The sequence below is a fragment of the Notothenia rossii genome, assembly GCF_949606895.1.
Source record: "Notothenia rossii genome assembly, chromosome: 8".
Classification (NCBI taxonomy): domain Eukaryota; kingdom Metazoa; phylum Chordata; class Actinopteri; order Perciformes; family Nototheniidae; genus Notothenia; species Notothenia rossii.
The window spans coordinates 65,322,314-65,343,596 of record NC_136906.1 but is presented as its reverse complement, the minus strand read 5'-3'; the positions used below and the strand labels follow the sequence as shown (position 1 = coordinate 65,343,596).

Genomic DNA, 21,283 nt, shown 5'->3' with positions numbered 1-21,283 from the left:
CTTTTCCATTAAAAACCAAAATAAATAATAAACAACTCGTCCTATTCGACAAAGAAGTCCAATGTTAAAAAACTTTAGATGAACTTGATCAGACTTTAGAGAGGTCAACTGACTCTGAGTGGGTTAACATTCCTGTTTCGATGTATAAATCACACAAAAAAAAAAAAAACATAACTTTCTGAATCTGGGATTTTAGGATATTGCATGCATTAACAAGCCTGCATGCATTTCTGTGTGGGCAAATCTGTTTTTTTTAGTATGTATGCATGCACACGAGGCCAGTGTGTTGGCTGTGCCCCTGATGTCGGGGGCCGTCTGGTCCCAGTAAGAATAGGAGCTGATATAAACAGGCTTGGTCGTTCCCACGTCTCTGTTTACACTGGAAGACCCCAGAGCAGCACTACCCGAGCACTGGATTCCCTCCACACGGCCAACTAACACACTATCTATCTCTGTCTCCTACAGAACACTCACTCGTAGTGTCTCACTCGTACATACACACATGTAGTACGTAGGCAGGCAGATATGTGCAGAAATGCAGCCATTCATATATAAGGTGGGTAATTGCTGTCTTATCTTTTTAAACTTACTTTTGTTGTCCTAGGGCATTTCCCTCATGCCTTTAATTTGTCCCAAGTTGCTCATTTCATTTTCCATTTTCCACTACCTTTTAAAAACCTGTCTGATGGAAAACAGACTGGTAAATATTAAGCAGTGTGACACAGAGTTCCCACAAAGCCATCAAACTAGTACTGAACTCAGTTTTACAACTCGACCGCATAGACTCTCAAACGCTTTGAATTAGCTCTCCAAGCCCTTTTGAGATGGGCCTGTGATGTGCGCGCAACATAAATAGAACACCGGGGTCTTGACAAACACGCCCAGTTTACCGGCAACATTGAGGTCACCCCTGAAGAACATCTTTGCAAAGACGCATCTGCCTGCATGTTTTGCGCGAGTCTTTAAAAACAAATAGCATTTCGTGTTTTTCGTAAGTTGTAGACGCATAATGACTTTGTTTTTAGTATATTTCTAAAGGTTCCCCTTTTTCTTTTAGTTTGCTTGGATACAAATTGCATGACCTTTTCAGCTTTTTGTCATAAGAATTCCAAACGGTGCAGATCATCCATACGCTCAGAAGGTAACACTCCTCTTGGGACCTGGGGATGTATGGATATGGTTGATAATATTGTTTCACCCAAAAGCAAACATTTTACACAACATTTATTATTTTTGTGTCATGTTTGACTAGTATAAATGTAGGGGGTGAACACTTTGAAGTAAGTAAATGGCTGATGAAGAATTGATACACACACATATACTGTAGGCACACAATTAAAATATATTCCCTAGAAGTATAACAATGTTATTTATCTCACACACACACACACACACACACACACACACACACACACACACACACACACACACACACACACACACACACACACACACACACACACACACACACACACACACACACACACACACACACACACACACACACTGACAAAGTAATTACAGTGATGGACCATCTATTTATTCTTAGACATATCTGCATCTATTAAACCTTAAGTGCTCACATCTGTGTGTTTACATGCTGCATCTTATGACCTAATGAGAATAAGAGCATTGTTCCCCTGGGAAGAGACTGCCCCAGTGCTGTGTAGCCCAAAAAACTGTAAACACACTCCTGTGTCCTGCGTCAGCCGCTTCACAACACACACAGACGCACGCACACCATTAATGCTGTGACTGTGGTCTGTCTTTCCTAACCTGCTCTAAATCTAAACCTTTATAGTAAACAACTTGGGACATCTGAACAAGGCTCTTGTGCAAAATGGATGTGAGTTACAAGGCTATATATCACCAGGATAAGCCCTGGAGGAGACAATTTGGTAACCAGGGAGGACGAACAATAATAACAAGGCTGAATCATAAAGAAGTTATTTTTCTGTTGTGTTTGGGCGCAGGCCAGAAGGGAGAAGAGTTTGCGGTGGTCTGAGCAGAAGAGAGGGGTTACAGGACACAATGAGAAAATGTGTGTAAGCAAGCAATAAGTCATTGACACGCACAAATATGTACATATGGATGTGCACATATACACACAGTTACAAAGAGTATATGTCCTTCTCATTAGTATGTATTTGTTGTGGAAAGTTAGAGAGCAAGTCGAAAGAGCTCAAGAATAAGTCTAATCCACATAAAAGCCTGATGGTCACAGTCACTGCAGGATGTGACAGAGACACCTCAGGACTCCATCCATTCACTAAATTCATTCATGAGCCACGGGAGCGGCTGTGAACTCTCTCATTGATAACACAAACATTCCCAACTACGTCCAAACTTGACTCCTTCTCCCCTTTTGTAGCCTGTCCAGAATTCCCTAAGCAGTATTTACTGACCAGATGTGCTCATTTTCCTCTGAGATGTTTTTTTTTACCTCATAGCTTAAATGTCAATACACCATAAACACTGGAAAAATTACACATTGTTATCTGGAAATGGTGTTAACATAAGCCTACTAAGTGTAATATTGGCAAACGGAGATTATCCCAAACAAACTTGTAGAACAGAATTTGGCTACAGAAATCAACCCTAATGGTCCACATGGTGGCGCAAGTTCGCAAGTTACCAACATTAAACCAACGTATGGTTTAAACATCTGCATAATAATGTTCTTTATTTCTTTGACAAAAAAGGTTGTAATTTATATGAATATATGGTTAATTTATCTTTGCCATTCATTTCATCTCTATAAATAATTCAATTCTACACGCATTAATGTGAATGGGAATTAAATGCCAATTGGAGAAAAGGAATGTTCTATTTGATATGGTTTTCTCCAAACAATTGAAAGGAGTCATACATTGATCATGTTTGCTGCAGGTAGGGATGGATTTTTCGTAATATGTATCTGTAAATTAATTTCCAATTAACTTTGCAATTCCTTGCTTTTACTCAATTGAAAACATGTGATACTTTTCTTGTTTTAACTAAGAGAACTTTAATAATTGCTTGGTGATGATAAAGAACAATACAGTCTTTATATTTGTTTACCAAATGCCTTATGATGAATTCCTGCAAAACAAGAATAGTTTTTACTGTTTGTAGTTTTACTTTTGAAAACACATATCTAATTAGGCTAACTACTATTTAAAATATATTTTTTTGCCCTGCAAATCGTTATCATAAAAAGTTACTATACATTAGTAGCCGACTGTATGATATCATGGCTACATTTTTAAAGTTCAAATGTTATCATGGCTACATTTTTAAAGTTCAAACCGGAAGTTGTAGTTATTTTGAAGTTCCCTGCGTCACAAGGGTTTATTCTGAAAGCCCAAACAGGAAGCTAGTTGGCTCGCTGTTCAGTGTCTCGCGGAGGAAGGGGTCTGTCCACAAATTTCACCGTTGGCTGGACTGTTTATGTTTCGGGCTTACATCACTGAGCTAGCTGAAGAGGTAGCTAAAGAACTAAAGCATACATTTGAAAAACACACATGAACACCAACCACTGGAAACAGTGTAACGACCTCGTCATCGTTAGATAGCTAGCTTGTTAGCTAGCTTAGCTGCCAACTTTTCATTCATTACTGCCTGAGCACTTTCTTTGTTGCAGCTAACGGATAGCCTCATCACAACAGATCTGGGCAGTAGTGAGGTGGATCTACTGTTTGTTCCTGATCGTTCATCTCAGTAAACTTCATAAAACATGTTAGTTGATGTCGAAATGTTAAATTAGTCTGCGATTAAAAGTTGACAGCCGGTTTGTAAGGCTTGCAAGATTAGCTAGCTTAGCATCAGTGTCCTAAACAAGCTTATCAGTTGCGTTACTATGCAATACAACAGAGGGGTGAGCGATGCATCAGCTGTAACGCCACTAAAGCTTCTGTTTTAGGCACAACTTTGCCCAGCTATATCGCGTTAACACATTAACGTGATGTATAAATCATGTATTTAATCTCTAATATATAATGTGTATGTATTTTACTGGATAGCGTGGATTTAGTAGGAAGAGCAAGTTGCTAGCGCGTCAGGCTGTATAACTAGCGGGAAAGCTAACTACATACATGGCCAACATAGGGTAAAAGTTCATACAAAATAAATATAATTTCCCAAAATGTATAAATGATTCCTCATGTCTTTCAGATGCCTTTGTGATTACTAGTCCCATTCACTCTCCTACATATCAAGTACAAGGGAACCACATAACTGGAGAATCAGATGAATTGGCGCTGCAACTAAGGTGACAAGTTAGTGCATTCATTTTTAACGTTTTCATTCAGATGTTATTTACACATACCGAACATACATGTGTGCGAGTTGATTTTAACTGTATTGGTCATGTTATAAAATGTGCTAATGTGAGAGTGAAATGTGAATAATATTGTAAACACTATGAAAACAAAGGCATTTTAGAAAGTAATAAGGATATAGGACATTACAAAACTTAGTATCTTTGCATGTGTATGACACTAGTTTTTATCACCAAACAAGGTTTTTCGATATAAACTGTCATTATAACATTTGTCTCTCAAAATATTAATAACTCCTTTTTCCCCCTTCCAGCTCTTCTTGTCTCCTTGGCCCCTGAGTGACATGGTGGTGGAGGCGTAGGTGATAAATGTGTGAGGAGAAAGCCCCTGTGGTCCTCTTGCTGCATCGCACACTTCCTCATGGATTCCAGCAATGATGAGGCACTCGATATCATTATCACCAATGTGGTGGCCACATTCAGGGTCAGGTGCCACCTCAACCTGCGCACCATCGCCTTAGAGGGGAACAATGTCATCTATAAGCCGGATTGTGGGGTAAGGAAGTGGATCAAGGCAAAGAAATTCTTATTAAGAGATTCAAATAATATCTTGATTTTCTTTTGATTATGTACAGTGCATTTATCATGATTCATGTTGGCTGCATTCAAATGTTAACACTTTATTTTTTAGAAAGTCCTGATGAAGCTTCGTAAACCCAAGATAACAGCCTCAATCTGGTCCTCAGGGAAAATCATCTGCACAGGAGCCACAAGGTAGACACTCTACACCAGGGGTGTCAAACTCAATCGCGGGCCACATTCGCATAAAGTTTGGACTCAAAGGGCCGGTTGTAACTATATAAAAATATAATATATATATAAAATAATCTATTATAATACATTATTGCCACTGAATTGGATTATTATCGGATAGGATAATAACTTAGTAATTAACTACGTCTGAAAGCAGAAGTCCAGGGCAAATAATTGCAAGTCTCTTCAGTGCGCATGTCACAAAACGAGATGTATTGTGGGGCATGTAGTTTATGAGCAACCTGCTTCTGTAAAGTGGCATGTAACCGTATAATAAACGTATTATATTCTTTGCAAGCTCTTGCGGGGCCACATAAAATGAAGTCGCGGACCGGATTTGGCCCCCGGGCCTTGAGTTTGAGACCCCTGCTCTGCACATAAGACACAAACCATGAACTCCTTTGAAGTCTGCGAATAAAATCTGCGACTGCTCATAACAAATCGGGTTGTTGTTGTTGCCAGAGCCCTATTAATAGCCTCTTCTAACTATCTCTGGTGAGAAAAATGTGGGCTTCTGATTTCTTGCCTCCCTTACTCTTTGTTTGCCAATTTCCATGTAACATCTCTTCTGTATTTTGCAGTGAGGATGACGCAAAGCTGGGCGCTCGAAGGTTAGCCCGTGTTCTGCAGAAACTGGGCTTCAGGGTGAGCATAACCTATGTATCATAACAAAATAACAAAAAGCACTTTATTATGTTTGAAAAACAGGCATAACTATGAATGTCAATCTGAATGTGAAGTGTATTGTAACATGTTAGACTGTCTAGTTAAGGTTCAAGCCTCTGTTATAAGAAAAACATGTGATTTCTCAGGGGATTTTTCTTTTCTTTATACAATCCTGGACTTATTGACTCAGCAAGAGTCAATATGTTTCAAGAAGGCTTTGCTGTTAATGCAGTTCTTTAATCCAACAGAAATACTGACAGTTTAAAGGATTACATTTCTTGTGAATTCTCATTTGGTTTAGACAGGTCACCTCTCACCAGATCAGATTACTTGCCGGTTATCGGTGGATTACATTTGCATATATTTCTGGAATAACTGGAGTGTGTGTGTGCGGGGGCTGACTTATAGGAATTATTGCCAACACTAAGGCCATGAGACCAACATTAAAAGACAAGAGTTCTTCTTTAATGTGGACGCATGTACGTGTAAATACATTCATATGAGTAACTGCATGTGTATGTTTTTCTACACAGGTGAGGTTTTCAGCCTTCAAAGTGGTGAATGTTCTGGCAGTGTGCTCCATGCCCTTTTCGATCGCTCTTATAGACTTTACAATGAACAACCGACCCATTGCCAGGTAATACAGTACTATGCATTACAACCAATATCACGACCACACTGATTACAATTATAACTTTTATCCAGATTTGTCTTAGCAGTGCTATAAATATATATAACATAGTACCTATGGTTTCTCCTGTTAGTCCAGAATCTCCTAAATGTTTTGGTTCTCATTTTCACTCATTAGAAGTCTGACGTTATCTCTGATCTCATAAAGACTACAGATTAGTGTCATTATTATATGGTTTGTCAGTTATTTTTAATGAAATGTAATTACATTTATTTCAATTTTTTTTGCCACCTCAGTGGGCTACATGTATTTTGGAGTAAATAGCCCTGTTTAAAATGTGTTTTTTTACCATAGTGTTTAATTATTTGGAAGGACAGGATGACCTCTAGTGGTGTGAGCACTGTTCAGCATTTCAGTACTCATTTAGCACCAGCATTAGAGAAAAGACGTGTATGTGTAAACAGCTTCTGATTCACAAAGCTGTGTATGTACTTGGATAGGTACACAGATATAGATTGTAAAATAAGAACATGGTGTATTCTTTTATTTTTTTGAATAATTTTTTTAATGAATGAACCTTCTGTGTCCCTGTAATGCTGCAAGCTAGGGGAGAATACTGTATTTTGGATGAATAACCTCAATTATGATTTTATTTTTCAGTTATTGTCCAAAAAATAGTTATTGAAGGTCATGGTTGATTCATCAAGATTTTTGAGATGACTTACCTTGTGCTTGTTTGTGTTTGTCAGTTATGAACCGGAGCTCCATCCTGCTGCCACCTACAGGATCAAACATATTAAAGCTACCGTCCAGGTGTTCTCCACTGGCAGCATCACAGTTACAGGTACCTCTTGCTACATGACAGTTGACCGCTACCATACTGTGTTCATTTCCTTATCTACAGCATACAAATAAACTCACTGTAGTTTATTTTTCCTGCTATACTGCTGGCAACATGTCAACTCATTTGCTTCCGTGAGATGCTATCTTTTTTTAAATCTGGTTTAAAACTATGTTTATCTTTATTCTTCTATTCTCATTACTTTAACGGTCTTAGTAACTGATAATTACACTGCTAATAATTATTAAATAATAAAAGTGCAATGCTGTACACTAGGGCTGCACAATATTGGAAAAAAACTGAGATTGCGATTTATTTTTCCCTGCGATATATATTGCGATATGAAAACATACAGGAATTGAAGAAAATACCGTTTTATTTTCCCGCAAACCATCCTTTCTTCAACTTTAATGCTATACAATTGGTATTTTTTTAACTATATTTAACCGGATGAAGGATTTTAGTCACGGACGTCTGGATCTTAAGTTATCAGAGCAACAAGCTGAGCTAGCTCGGTTAGCAATCGCCAAACTGGAGAAACACATGAAACTACTTTATTCAGTGTTTTTACCTTTGATCACAGGGTCCGTTTGCTTTGGAGATTTGATTGTGATTGATGGCTTGCTGTGCCTGCAGAGCCTGCATGTCACTCACTCAAGAACCCCCCCTGACTTGAGAGCCGCGCAAGTTTTCCTTTTGTAGCAAGCAGCAAAATAATTGTAACATGACATGTTTGAGTTAATTTGCCTACTTAATATCACAAGTCCTAAATAAAAATAAAAAAAGAAGAAATTTGCGATTTTTTTTAAAATTGCACGTCCATGCGATGTGAATATCGCACATGCGCATATCGCGATTATCGTCACGACACGATATATCGTGCAGCCCTACTGTACACCGTTACATTTCTTATTGGGTGCTGTGCCCTGAGTCTCGTCCTCAGCTAGGGGGCGCAGGAGCTGAAGGGATTGAGGTCACATTTTTGTTATGCACTTTGATAGTCTGTCACAACCAGAAACGGCGTTTTGTATAACCTAATTCCTCAAGGAATTTTTACTCTGGGTGAAATATTTAGGACGTTTTTGTGTAAAATTTAACTCAAACAATGGTGCTAATGGTATATTTGACTTCAGTTTCTTCTGAGTTTTTGACTTCTTTCTGTCTTTTAATTGTACTAAAACCTTATTGTTATGTTCTCATCCTACCCCCACTCTATCCCCATCTATCCCATTGTCCAGGACCAAATGTGCAGACTGTGGCCACAGCTGTTGAGCAGGTGTACCCACTACTGTTCGAGTGTAGGAAACCCCTCCGCAAATAGAAGCAACGTGTCAAAGACAGAGGGAATGAAGGAAAGAGAAGACACGTCTGATTTGTCATTGAGGAAGCACCTTATCCTTGGGTTTTATTTGCTTGGATTTACCGCTACGTGTCCACAAACTTCGAACACAACAGACTGGATGTCACCTGGATTTGAACTTTTAACAACTTCCCTCTCACAAGTGTCTCTGTTGTTGTGGATTCTGTGGGTATTGTGATTTTAACCGCCTAGACTTACAAGTTTGTCTTTCAAACGTCACCTTCTTCAGTGGAAACTGCTCTTCCAGACCTGCCCGACATTGAAGTTATTCACTCATGTTCCTCATTTGCTCTGGGTGGACACAGAAATACCCGTTTTTAACAGTCTAACCATTTCAACGCTGAACTGTTGTGACCATTGCATCGGGTCAGTAGGTCTACACTGAGAAGCCTCACTTTTAACTCTACATACAAGATGTCGTTTTTCTAAAATAATCTCCGTCCATGGCGTGTTAACACAAACACAAGGCATCCTCTGTATTACCCATCTTATTTCTGCCCACTAAGAAAAACATGGAGTCTGGACTGAGGCTGCAGTTCTTTATGCAGATGCACATATCTGCTCACAGAAAGCATTAATCTCTCAATTAACTTGTTGCTTTTAATTAGTTTATTACTTGGTTTGGTTCTCGGTTTACAAATCTGTTCTTCATTCTTAACTGGTACTGGATCAGAATTCACAGAAGTTGTGATTTCATTTCTTAATAATAGAAGGCAAATATACAAAACAACACCTTTGAAAGGGTATGTTAATTCTTAATGTGTCCGTCACCATAGACCCCCAACTCATTTTTACTAAACAGAACTTCTGGTTAGTCCCAGGTCATTGTTGCTGACACAAGGGAAGGAATAGTTATGAAACACCGTCCATAGTTAGTCTTTGAAATTGCTTGAGGCAACTAGAGTAACAGAAACTCTTTCAAAAAAATGAGTGTCATTTTTAAGTAAAGAACTCCTAATCTCAACAGCAGCCGTTCCATTTCACAGTGTTCAAAGAGGCAATGACAACGATGTTAGCCATTCCCAGAAAAATCCAATCCTACACATTATCATGCTCCTGAACAACAGAAAGTGTTTTTAATTGGGACAACCTAATGTCAGGCAACAGATGTATGTATATAATAGAGGCATCTGATGAAAACATGTTGATATAGCCGTTGACATGTCGTCTTAAGTATGTGCGATGGACTTTTTGAACTAGTGTCGACTGAATGTTTGTGACACTTGTTCAGAATTTTGTATTTTGTATAAAAATAAAGGATCAACAATTAAAACTACACTTCACTTTGTATCATTTACTCTCTTTGTGTACATGCGTGGCGTGATTACAGCTGGAGTCAAGCACTGAATAAATCATGGTTATCCAAGATTTTCAGTGTGTCCGATTACAAATACATTCCTACAGGAGAAAAAGATAAGGAGCTGTATCAAAGTACACACTTTGATGTAAAACATCCCACTTGTTAATCATCTTAAGTTTAATTTTGGCAACATTGAGTAAAAAAACAAAACCATTTCATCACTTTTGATCTTACAATACAACAGTACCAATAGTCTAGCCAATAATACTACCATACCTGATAAGTTTACTATTTGTTCAGCAGACAGGCATACAGTAAAAGGGAACTTGTTGAGTCATCATTTTCTTGAGTGCTTAATCCCATACAAAAGAGGCGGCACCGGGCTCTAGTGTTACTGTACATAAATAATGCATTAATTTGGAATTCAAAGAATGTTAAAAAACAGACATTTCAAGTTATTAGTGTTTGATAGTTTAGCACATCTTTGATTTCCCTAATCAAGACCAACGAGACATTCTTTTGTCTAAACTAAAAACCTGTAGTAGAACAGTTTGAGTGTGTTTTCTTTAATTTCTGCCTTATTGGAACGGTATTCTTAAGGTAATACTTTGCCCCCAATATGTTGTATATATGTTCACCCTTGAATTATTGAGACATTGGAAAAACATGTTCTCCAAGAATTCAAGGTTTATACTGAAGTCATTATGTTGAGGTTGAATTGGTAGGTAACACAAGAAAGGCATTTTTTACAAAGAAATTCAATTCATCCCCAAAGTTTATCTTTACTTCCTGAAGTGAGACCTGAATGTAATCAAACCTTAATTATTAAAAAATGTCCTGAAAAATACAATTTCCATTATCCCCTTCCTGTTGTTCGTCCTTCACGTGCAGCACGTGGCAACAAGGATATGAGTTTGCCATCAATACAGGATCTGCTGGAACTGCAGCGATGTACGAGTTCAAGCCCAAATTCTTAACAGTTGCCCTTAAATGCTCTGGACTCTCCTTCAGATGAGGTGTACAGTTGGGAATCAAATGATAAAATCAGACGTTTGCTGGAGTGTCTGTGGACGTGCTGCTGCAGATCAGACTCTTCTGTGGCTGAACCTGCCTGCAGAGCCTCCCCTCAAAATGTTTCCTGGGAAAGCAGAGAAGGAATATAAAGCAATCTACTTAGAAAACGACTCGACACCTTGATAACATTAAGCTCATCAGCAAACTCCCACTCACTTCTTAGACAGTTCTTTTGATATCTCCTCCAGTGTGCGACCCTTGGTCTCATGGATACAGAAGATGATGAAGACCAGCAGAACAAAGCTCATAAGAGCGTACAGGAACATCACATTGGGGAGACCAAACTTTTCTAGGAGAACAAAAGGGAAAGAACACGTCATCCTCAAATGTCCACGCAATACCTTAGATCAGTGGTTCCCAACCTGGGGGGCGCCAAAGATCGCAGGGGGGGCGCCAAGCCTCAGATGATTTGAGGCCAAATATCATATTTAGACTTTTTTTTTTAACATATAATTGTAAGGCAATACATGATTGTCACTAAAAGCCTTGTCTCTACATTGCAATAAAATATAAAAAATAATTGATTAATTAATTTGAATAAAAATTCAAGTTATAGCTAATAAAGGCATAAAAAACCAGAAATGTATAATTCTTTCTATAGAAATGTTTCTTCTGCCCGTAAAGTTTCCAAACCGGGTTTGTCTGGATAAGCGCATTTTTAAAACATAGTCATTGTCCATGCCGGTTTCAGTTGGATTATTTGTCACAGTTGCTCCGATCAGATCGGTCTCCTCCATTTTGTAGATATTTACGACTTTTGAATCCACATAAACACATCGGCAAAATACGGCTTACTGTGAGCATGTGTTTTAAACACTGGTGCCGTCCTTTGATTTCTTCATACAGCGGGAATCCAAATGAATGAATCCTGAGTCCAATAACCATCAAAGTCACTCCAATAGTGCTCCTTAGTTACGCTTTCATCCCCCTTTAACAAAATACTTCAAATTCATCCAGTTTGTGATAGTAGCAGTAGCATTTTTTAGACTTTGAAACTTTAATTACCGCTGTTGCGCCCCGCCCCCCCCCCCTTGTGTGTGTGTGTGTGTGTGTTGGGGGGGGGGGGGGGCTCTTGGGAAAAAAGGTTGGGAACCCCTGCCTTAGATAGCATGCTTGTTTGTTTGACTTGTTATGTATTTCCCTCCTTGCTCGAATGCATTCTTGACTCGATGCCGGCTTTTTCGTTGCGCCACAGAGTTGCTACTATGATAGTTGTTCTACAGTTTAAATGACTAACTCTGCTTCATTGTGTGATGACATTGTCCTTAAAAGACACAAAGTGACACTGGCAAAGCTAAGTCTTGATTTGCATTGGCTGCCAAACCCTTAAAAAACTGTGCATATAAAAGATTCCTGATTTGAATATTGAGAAGTTATTTAAATTGTCTTCTGGTTTTTCCTGATATATCGTGTTTCCAGAATAGTGGGGAGTTTCAGGGTGAGGCACACAAGTGTAACGTATCGTTGGTTCACCTGTCGTTCTTTTTTGCAAAAGAGAACCTGATCTACTACAGAATAGTTGCATAGACAAGATCAGGAAAATTGTAGATCTACCAACTTTAACCTACAATGATAACAACCCCCCCACACACACACACACACACACACACACACACACACACACACACACACACACACACACACACACACACACACACACACACACACACACACACACACACACACACACACACACACACACACACACACACACACACACACACACACACACACACACACACACACACACACACACACACACACACACACACACACACACACACACACCTGTAAATGTGAGGAAGGTCATGGAGATGAGCAGGTTAGTGGCCCAGTTCACAGCCGACACCACAGACACAGCTCTACCTCGTACTCCCATTGGAAAGATCTCACTGAGAACCACATACACCACTGGAAGGGAAAGAAAACAATACGCAAGAGACCATGGTTAACAACGCAATAATACAAATAACTAAATGTTGTACTTAACCGTACAACGTGTTATAAGCTGCTGCCATTCTCTGAACTGTGCGCGTCAGTTCATATGGATCTTAGCTGCAGTATTTTATTGCAGATAAAGATGCACTTCTTTGCACTCTCCTATTGGTTAACAACAAGTATTACACGTTTGGAATGATGCTACAGCTTTTGGTGCGCTCAAGGAGTGGGTAAATAAAAAACTGGTGCTTACTTGGCCCCAGGCTAATGGAGAAGGATGCCACGAACACCAGCAAACTGATCAATGAGGCCCACTTCATAAAGGAGGACACTTCCAAAGGAGTCCTTCCTGACTCCCTATTCCCATCATCCTCTCTTTTAGTCCACTGTGCCTCCTCACTATCCCATTGGTTGGGGAGGCCAGTAGCTAAAATGTCACTGTTGCCAAAGTCTATAAAGGATCCGTTTAAATCCCATGGCGTATGTGTGTGGTTTGGTATGGTGTGACTTTTACAAAGGCTGGTGAGATGGGTGTGGCTTTGCAGGGTCAATGTGCCAAGGGCCAGTAGCGACACTCCCATTCCGACCGCACCAACGCACAAAAAGTTCTTGGTTCCCACACGGTCGACCAGCAACACCGCTGGGATAGTGCCAACTACTTTGACCACTCCGAACCCTGTGGAGGCCAAGGTCGCTGCGGCGTCGCTGTTGAAGCCCATGCTGCGGAGGAGCGGTGAGGCGTAGGACAGGATGTTGGGTTGACCTGTAGCCTGCTGAAGGAAGACTAAAGCCACGCCAGTTAGAAGCCGTGAGCGCAGGTTAGCTTTGCTACTGAACAGCTCCCAGAAACTGTGCTCTGATTCCTGTTTAAGTCCTGCCTGGATGTCTCTGAGCTCCATTTCCACATGCTCCTGGACCCCACCTCTCATTCGGGCCAGCACCATCCTGGCCTGCTCCACTTTACCCCGGATGACCAGGAAGCGTGGGCTGGCTGGGAGGAACACAAGGATACTGATCTGCAGCAGCGCAGGGGGGATTACTAGTCCAAATGTATACGCCGAGCCATGCGGCACAGTAGAGAAGACGTAGCTACAGCCAAATCCCAGCATTACACCCACAACCAGCATCAGTTCGTACAGCGTGACCAGCAGACCCCTCCTCTCCATCGGTGAGATCTCTGCGATGTACAGGCACGCTCCTGTCCCAGACAGAGCTGTACCCATGCCGACTATCATCCGGCCCAGGGTGAAGAAAACCAGTGTGTTGACCGCGATGAGCATGACAGTCCCTCCGACCACCAGGGCAGCGCTCAGGAGTAAAGAGAAGCGGCGGCCGTAGCGGTCCAGGAGAGGACCTCCAGCCAGGCACATGAGCAGAGCACCGAGTAGGTGGGAGCTGACCAGCAGTTCCTGTTCCCTGCAGGAGAGGGAGAGGAGTTCCCGCAGCTGAAGCAGGACCCCCGAGGTCAGCCCCATTTCATACCCCAGCATCAGGCCGCTCAGAGAGGCCGCCAGAGCCGCTACCACCACCAGCCAGCTGCAGCCTGGAGAGAAGACAGAAACACAGAGAGAGAGTGAGAGGAAATACAATTGCTTCCCAACAAGGTCTCAATGTGCATCCTTGAGATCTCACAGATGTTGCTGCTTTTTCCAAAAAGAGATACAAACAAGTTAGCTGGTTCAAAGAAGACATTACTTTGTAATAGGGGCTTTGCAATATACTGTAAGATAAAATAAGAGAAGATCCCATGTAGGGATATTCAGTGTTGACGTTAACCGTGACAGAAGAAAAACGTTTATGGTCTCCGGTACTTCCAGTCCAACGCCTGCACAGCGTTAGAAAATCGGGCCTTCAACAGAAAAGTTGGACTTATTTCCCCCCAAAAAAACTCACATATCTGCGACCCACCAGTTGAGAACCATTGGTTTAAAGTGTCTATATCCTCCTGCCCACACTCCTATTTTGAGTGTAATTATTTTACAAAAAGGAGACAAAACCCAAAATAGACAAGATTACCTTGACTGAAAGCACAACACACATCTTCAATTAATATCGCCATAACATTATTAATGTGAATTATTGCCAAACGTTAAACTCTGTTGTCGTAGTAATAAAAGGAAATTATATATTGAATGTGCACACCTTTAGGTACATTAGATGTGACCTAAACAGGTACACGGCCCCAGGTAATATGCATTCTTTAAGTGCTCTCCCATTCCTCGGCAGCTTTTAGAGCCCTAACCTGTTCTGAGCAATCAGCTGATTTCATCCTAAGGTTGTATAGGATGCAGGACTGTATAGGCTGTACAGGTTGTATAGGCTCAGGGTGGATGTTGGCATTTAAACTAACCCTAAAGCATATTGACACACCACAGACAAATATCTGGATAATTTGTTTGCCTTGTCGTTTTTAAATCAAGTGAATACATATTTGCCTCTAGTATACTTTTAAGAAATTACTTAAAGTAAGAATACAATATATCACTAGTGACTGTATGTACTTAACATCATGATGTAAGGGGGCAGAAAAATAAAACACATACTAGTGTTTGTAATATTAATATGTATGCCATAACTATCGGCATTGTCACAGCTTTACTTCTTGTAGGATTCCCCCAACCATCAAGACAACTTGCAAGCTCTGACAGTGTGGAACAGGGGGTCAGAGGTTCAGAAGAATGCTGAAGCAGTCTTGCAAGTCATTGGGTGTGTGTGTGTGTGTGTGTGTGTGTGTGTGTGTGTGTGTGTGTGTGTGTGTGTGTGTGTGTGTGTGTGTGTGTGTGTGTGTGTGTGTGTGTGTGTGTGTGTGTGTGTGTGTGTGTGTGTGAGGGGTTAAAGCCTATCTGCGCTGTCTTGCACGTACCACTGTGAGCTGTCACACATTTGTTATCAAAAGAGAGATAGGAAAGATCTGTAAGAATCAAAACTGATCAGCTCAGCATATAGATATATATCCAATTGACATATGCACCTTTAAACTTGTGAGCTAAAAACAGTATGACCCTTTTTTGTATATTTATAGGGAACAGTCCTACAGTTCTATCATTATTTCTGAAGACATGAATTTGACCCTTTAACAGCTTTTATCTTAGGAGACTGCACCTGAGGTATTAGTGTGGTTTAAATCTGAAATATCTGCTTTTATAGTAGGCTGAATACCTTAATGCCAAGGTATTTAACCTTCCTAATAATCATGCCAGTCAGGCCTTTTTCTTTTTAATCTAATATAATTCCCATGGTGCAACATGCAAGAACAACAGAGACGCAGCTGCAAACTGCAGGATCTACAAGTCATATGCTCCGACGGTTGCACTGCATACCATCTGTCAATCCTGTTCTATAACAGACTTTATATCATAATGGGATTACAATATGTAATATGTTAGACTGTTCTCTCCTGTAATGAGTCTTATGGCTGTAAACACTTGTTGTCAAATTCCTATTACACTTCCTGGCCATTTTTAAATAAGAGCAATATAAATGTATTTAGATAGAATACTACTTTAGTAATGAACTTGTTTTGCTATATTTGAACCTGTCTTTAGCCACAAAACAACTGTGGCTGAGCCAATCCTAAAGTAACTTTTCACCTCCGATAAGAATAACTGGCTTGTTGTAATGCGTCGCAATACATTTTAACATATTTTACACCTATTTAATGCAGAAATGCAAATTTCTTTTTGTCTTCCAAAGACCTGTGTTTCACTCTATTATCCATAGAGAAGTATGTATTCTCAACTTCTAAGCGCAGCACGGTGCAGCATCTCTCTCCAGGAAGAATAAAGAAGTGGGTCATTTACTGAATGAACTGAGTTTAGGGTTTAAGCAACCAAGGTGAGAGTGACCTGGGCATAATAAAAGTCATAAATTACTTTTGGTGTCTTCGTTAATCAGTTTTTAAAAGCTACCGGGAAGATGTTAAAAGTGCCAATAAATATATTTTATATTAATCTGTTGTTCACCAGATAACTTTGAGGGTAACTAAAAGGGGACGGTTACTTTGAAAATCTAGAAAATTCAACTAAACTTCTTCTTGGAAGAGGCACATAGTTAACATTTAACAAATATTGCTTTCTGGTGTAACCAAATGTGGTATTATAATAAAGTGGTATAGAACTAGTGCAAGCTGTAGGGAGGAGCCCTTTTGGACATGGTGTTGAAGGTACACCATAAACAATTCCAAATTAGCCTCTAAACACACATTGACACTCCTTGACCAACATTCACATAACAAACAATCGTTTTTCTATCTTCATAAAGTGTAATTGCCATTTGTGCGTACCTGGGCCTTTGGGAGGGGTCTGTTCCTGCGCCTCAGGCGAGGGGTCGCCTGGGAGGAGGGAGGTCATCTTCTTAGTCTCACTTTTGGGGTCCATCATTAACCTCTAACATTAGGCCTAGGTAAAGCAGATACAGACAAAGAAACATTCAAAAACGTCACAGAAATTATTGTTTAAGAATGGCATAACAATTGTTTGTTTTTAGCAACAACTGTTTCATCAAAAATAGGTTTCAAACCAGCCCAACCCAGTGATGCAATCTTTATATTTTAACTATTCTTTTGTTGTGTACTATATACTTACCAATTATGGCAATATGAAAGAAAAATACACACTCCAATTCAAATAGTTTTTATTAGTAAATAATGATGTTCAAAATAAAATAGTCCCTCCGTTGCCTTCTGCACAAAACATAGTGCGAGTTTCTATGCAACAACACAAAGAGCTAGCGAACATATTAGACAGACAGCGTTGATCCATTATTTGGCTATTTATTTACAGTAGTTGCCGTTTATTGTGCACCCACTGAAAAACTGTCCAGCATCAGTAGAATGGCTTACGAGGTTACTTGTACTAGGCTGAGTCTGAGAGGTTGTGCACTAGGCTGTTGCTTGGCGTGGCGAGAATATTACTCCATCCAGTAGGTCGAAGTTAACTTTAAATGTTTCCATCTTAAACTTTGTTAGTTAGTTTCGTAACGGACGTAATCCAACAGTTTTAACGGTGGTAGCTTTTTCTCAGACGCGGAGGGAAAAGTAACTACAATTCACACTTAAGTTTGTTTTTGTGTTGCCCTTCTTTGGCATAATGGTAATAGTTTGGGATCTTCGTTTTTCCTACTGATGTAGTCGCATCCTATGGGTGTTACAATGTCTCGCCTTGAGCTAAAGTGTTGCAAGGTCATTTTGTTGAAGCCAGTAAACCAAGAACGCAGGGGAAAACACAACGTTTTTACAGCTAACAATAAAGTCAGCTGGACTCAAACCCAATGACTTCGAGTTTGGGTTTGTCCACAATTGACGTGCAACTTTGCGGGTGTCGATGCTTAAAAAGTTCAGTAAACACTTTTGGCCTCTATATGCAGTACTACCTTCCTCACCTGACGACCCGGCGGTGTCTCTGTTGTCAGCTTATTTCCTCGTGTATCGTTCCATTCGCTTTCTTCTTCAGACGTTGTGACTTCGACCCGGCTCGCAACTCTCTCTCTCTCTTGTCGGAGCACGCACGAAAGTTGTTTTGGTTAAGCACTTGTTTAGCCCCACCCTTGTCGGCCCAGAAATTGGTCGGACCAATAGAAAACTTGGATTTGTCCTTGGTAGTGCCTACACACTATAGCACATTTTTTATGAAACAGTATGTTCTTTTAGGCTTATATGTATCTATTGCGGTAGGGTATAAGGAGCTATAAAGGAGCTTATCCTTCTATGTGCTATTTTGTTGTAAACGCTTCCAACTGCTTTTTTTTGTATTGCTGTGATCACTATAATATAACCACCATAAAATACACCTGTATCAATAATGGTCTTTCTCTCATACTGTATGTGAAAACACATGGGGTGGCCTCCTGCTGGTTTTTGCTTGGTTCCCATGTCCTGTTTCCTGCCCTCCTGCTCCACAGATGAGAGAATGTAGCCTTACTGTATGTTCCAGTAACACCCTGTTAGGGCATGGCTTTCTTGAGATGTATTTTAGATATTCGGACATCGCCTATAGAATTCAAAGTTTGACCTGTTTTCAACCACTGTCATTTGATCCTCACTTAAGTTAAAGAGTGTGTATGTGCATGTGTTATGTAAGTACTCAGTAACCAAGATAACCATATATGTCCTACTTTTTGGAGAGTGGCCCTTACTATGTCAGAAATAATTGATGACATTTGTTTGGCTTTAGCAGTTAGTTGCAAATGGGCATATAATTGAATATCAACGCCAACTGGCACATATTCAAACAACTGTGTGTTTGCAAGGCTCCTTTTCCTTAGTTTTAGTTTTAACCTCCCAGGAACAAATATAATCAGCAAACACTATTGATAGTATAAAGGTCAACCTTGTTTTTTTCTTGCAAATAAAATGAATTAAGCAATAAGATTGTTTTGATAAAAGTGTTGCTGTTAAATTGCATTCAGTATATCAAACATGAATTACTTATTATGCATCTGAATGACCCTGACACAATAATGTAATCATTTACAGTCTATCAAATAATTGGATAAGCATTGCTAATTTATAATTTTGCAAGAAGTGATGTTCGGATTCAGAGTTAAATCTAAATATTGTATATGCTTCTGGGTAGTTTGATTTACAACAAAACAGTCAATTGTACAAACGGATTTTGTGTTTTGTACAAAGTAGATTTTTCTAGCAGCCAAACTTAGTTAAAGTTGGAGAAAATGCAAATGCTCAAGTCCAATTACCTGAAGATTGTTCATAGTATAGTGCCCTAATAAATGTAATTAACTACATTCTGCTGTTGGACTTTCAATCGTCTATCATAAACTTGTAAAGAGTGTACATATAGTTTTGAGTAAATGGGTATAACAATTCAAACAATTACCTTCTTGAATTACATAACTTCGCCTGTGGCCATTTGCACTTGTAAACAAACACACATTTTAACATAATATTACTTTTCCTGTAAACGTGCACTAATTCTAAGCCATTCATACTGTATGCACACATGCCCTCATTTTTCGCTCTCACCACCTGACACCAAACCCACGCTGAGTATCAAGTATTAGTTATAATATATCGTAACTTAGTTACTAAATGTGTTGGAGGTATACATTTTGCTGTACATCAGTTTATAGAGCAAAGGGGGAGGTATTTATTGTCCAAGGTGGATGTACAATTTAATATCCATCCATCCATCCATCCATCCATCTTCTCCCGCTTATCCGTGGTCGGGTCGCGGAGGTAGCAGTTCCAGCAGAGAGCCCCAAACTTTCTTTTCCCTGGCCACATCAACCAGCTCTGACTGGGGGATCCCAAGGCGCTCCCAGGCCAGCGAAGAGATATAATCCCTCCACCTGGTTCTAGGTCTACCCCTTGGTCTCTTCCCAGCTGGACGTGCCTGGAACACCTTCCTAGGGAGGCGCCCAGGTGGCATCCTAACTAGGTGCCCGAACCACCTCAACTGGCTCCTTTCGAAGCAAAGGAGGAGCGGTTCAACTCCGAGTCCCTCCCGGATGACCGAACTTCTCACCTTATCCCTAAGGGAGACACCAACCACCCTGCGGAGAAAACCCATCTCGGCCGCTTGTACCCGCGATCTCGTTCTTTTGGTCATGACCCATCCTTCATGACCATAGGTGAGGGTAGGAACGAAAATGGCGCGGTAGACAGATAGCTTTGCCTTCTGGCTCAGCTCCCTTTTCATCACAACGGTGCGGTAAAGCGACTGCAGTACCGCTCCCGCTGCTCCGATTCTCCGACCCATCTCACGCTCCATTGTTCCCTCACTCGAGAACAAGACCCCGAGATACTTGAACTCCTTCACTTGGGGTAAGGACTCATTCCCTACTTGGAGTGGACAGTCCATCGGTTTCCTGCTGAGAACCATGGCCTCAGATTTGGAGGTGCTGATCCTCATCCCAGCCGCTTCACACTCGGTTGCGAACCGATCCAGTGAGTGTTGAAGGTCGCAGACCGATGAAGCCATCAGAACCACATCATCTGCAAAAAGCAGTGGTGCAATCCTTAGTCCACCGAACTAAAGACCCCCTCCCCCACGACTACGCCTCGAAATCCGATCCATGTATATTACAAACAGGATTGGTGACAAAGCGCAGCCCTGGCGGAGGCCAACCCCCACCTGAAATGCGTCCGACTTACTGCCGAGGACCCGGACACAGCTCTCGCTTTGGGAGTAAAGAGATTGGATGGCCCTGAGTAGAGACCCCCTCACCCCATATTCCCGCAGCACCTCCCACAGTGACTCCCTGGGAACCCGGTCATACGCCTTCTCCAAGTCTACAAAACACATGTAGACTGGATGAGCGTACTCCCAGGCCCCCTCCAGGATCCTTGCGAGAGTAAAAAGCTGATCCGTCGTTCCACGACCAGGACGGAATCCGCATTGTTCCTCCTCAATCTGAGGTTCGACAATCGGCCTGACCCTCCTTTC

At 40.7% G+C, this 21,283-nt stretch overlaps 2 protein-coding genes across 4 annotated transcripts; one reads left to right on the top strand and one right to left on the bottom strand.

Moving 5' to 3' along the window:
- The first annotated feature begins 3,327 nt into the window (after positions 1 to 3,327).
- tbpl1 (TBP-like 1) lies at positions 3,328 to 9,847 on the top strand. 2 transcript variants are annotated; one of them, XM_079647033.1, is made up of 8 exons: positions 3,328 to 3,465; positions 4,153 to 4,249; positions 4,573 to 4,814; positions 4,950 to 5,032; positions 5,653 to 5,716; positions 6,271 to 6,374; positions 7,118 to 7,212; positions 8,448 to 9,847. In XM_079647033.1, the coding sequence occupies exons 3-8, from the start codon at positions 4,680 to 4,682 to the stop codon at positions 8,528 to 8,530; spliced, it is 564 nt and encodes a 187-aa protein (XP_079503159.1). In that variant the 5' UTR covers positions 3,328 to 3,465; positions 4,153 to 4,249; positions 4,573 to 4,679; the 3' UTR covers positions 8,531 to 9,847. The 2 variants fall into 2 exon arrangements, with proteins under 2 accessions (XP_079503159.1, XP_079503160.1); XM_079647034.1 differs by having other exon boundaries at positions 4,153 to 4,256.
- A 181-nt stretch (positions 9,848 to 10,028) lies between these two features.
- On the bottom strand, positions 10,029 to 18,417 carry slc2a12 (solute carrier family 2 member 12). Of its 2 annotated transcripts, none has more exons than XM_079647031.1 (6): positions 18,261 to 18,417; positions 17,164 to 17,278; positions 13,135 to 14,424; positions 12,732 to 12,854; positions 11,100 to 11,232; positions 10,029 to 11,007 (listed from the first exon to the last, which is right to left on the bottom strand). In XM_079647031.1, exons 2-6 carry the CDS (start codon positions 17,258 to 17,260, stop codon positions 10,914 to 10,916), a joined length of 1,737 nt encoding a protein of 578 aa, XP_079503157.1. In that variant the 5' UTR covers positions 17,261 to 17,278; positions 18,261 to 18,417; the 3' UTR covers positions 10,029 to 10,913. The 2 variants fall into 2 exon arrangements, with proteins under 2 accessions (XP_079503157.1, XP_079503158.1); XM_079647032.1 differs by having other exon boundaries at positions 18,252 to 18,402.
- Positions 18,418 to 21,283: the final 2,866 nt, after the last annotated feature.

What these genes read in the sequence shown, in the direction of transcription:
- tbpl1 (XM_079647033.1), top strand. Translation starts at nt 4,680, where the DNA reads ATGGATTCCAGCAATGATGAGGCACTCGATATCATTATCACCAATGTG. An exon ending in TCTATAAGCCGGATTGTGGG is followed by an intron (nt 4,815 to 4,949) that starts GTAAGGAAGTGG and finishes TTTATTTTTTAG; the next exon opens with AAAGTCCTGATGAAGCTTCG. An exon ending in TGCAGAAACTGGGCTTCAGG is followed by an intron (nt 5,717 to 6,270) that starts GTGAGCATAACC and finishes TTTTCTACACAG; the next exon opens with GTGAGGTTTTCAGCCTTCAA.
- slc2a12 (XM_079647031.1), bottom strand. Translation starts at nt 17,260, where the DNA reads ATGATGGACCCCAAAAGTGAGACTAAGAAGATGACCTCCCTCCTCCCA. An exon ending in GACCCCTCCCAAAGGCCCAG is followed by an intron (nt 14,425 to 17,163) that starts GTACGCACAAAT and finishes TCTTCTCTCCAG; the next exon opens with GCTGCAGCTGGCTGGTGGTG. An exon ending in GACCTTCCTCACATTTACAG is followed by an intron (nt 11,233 to 12,731) that starts GTGTGTGTGTGT and finishes TTGTTCTCCTAG; the next exon opens with AAAAGTTTGGTCTCCCCAAT.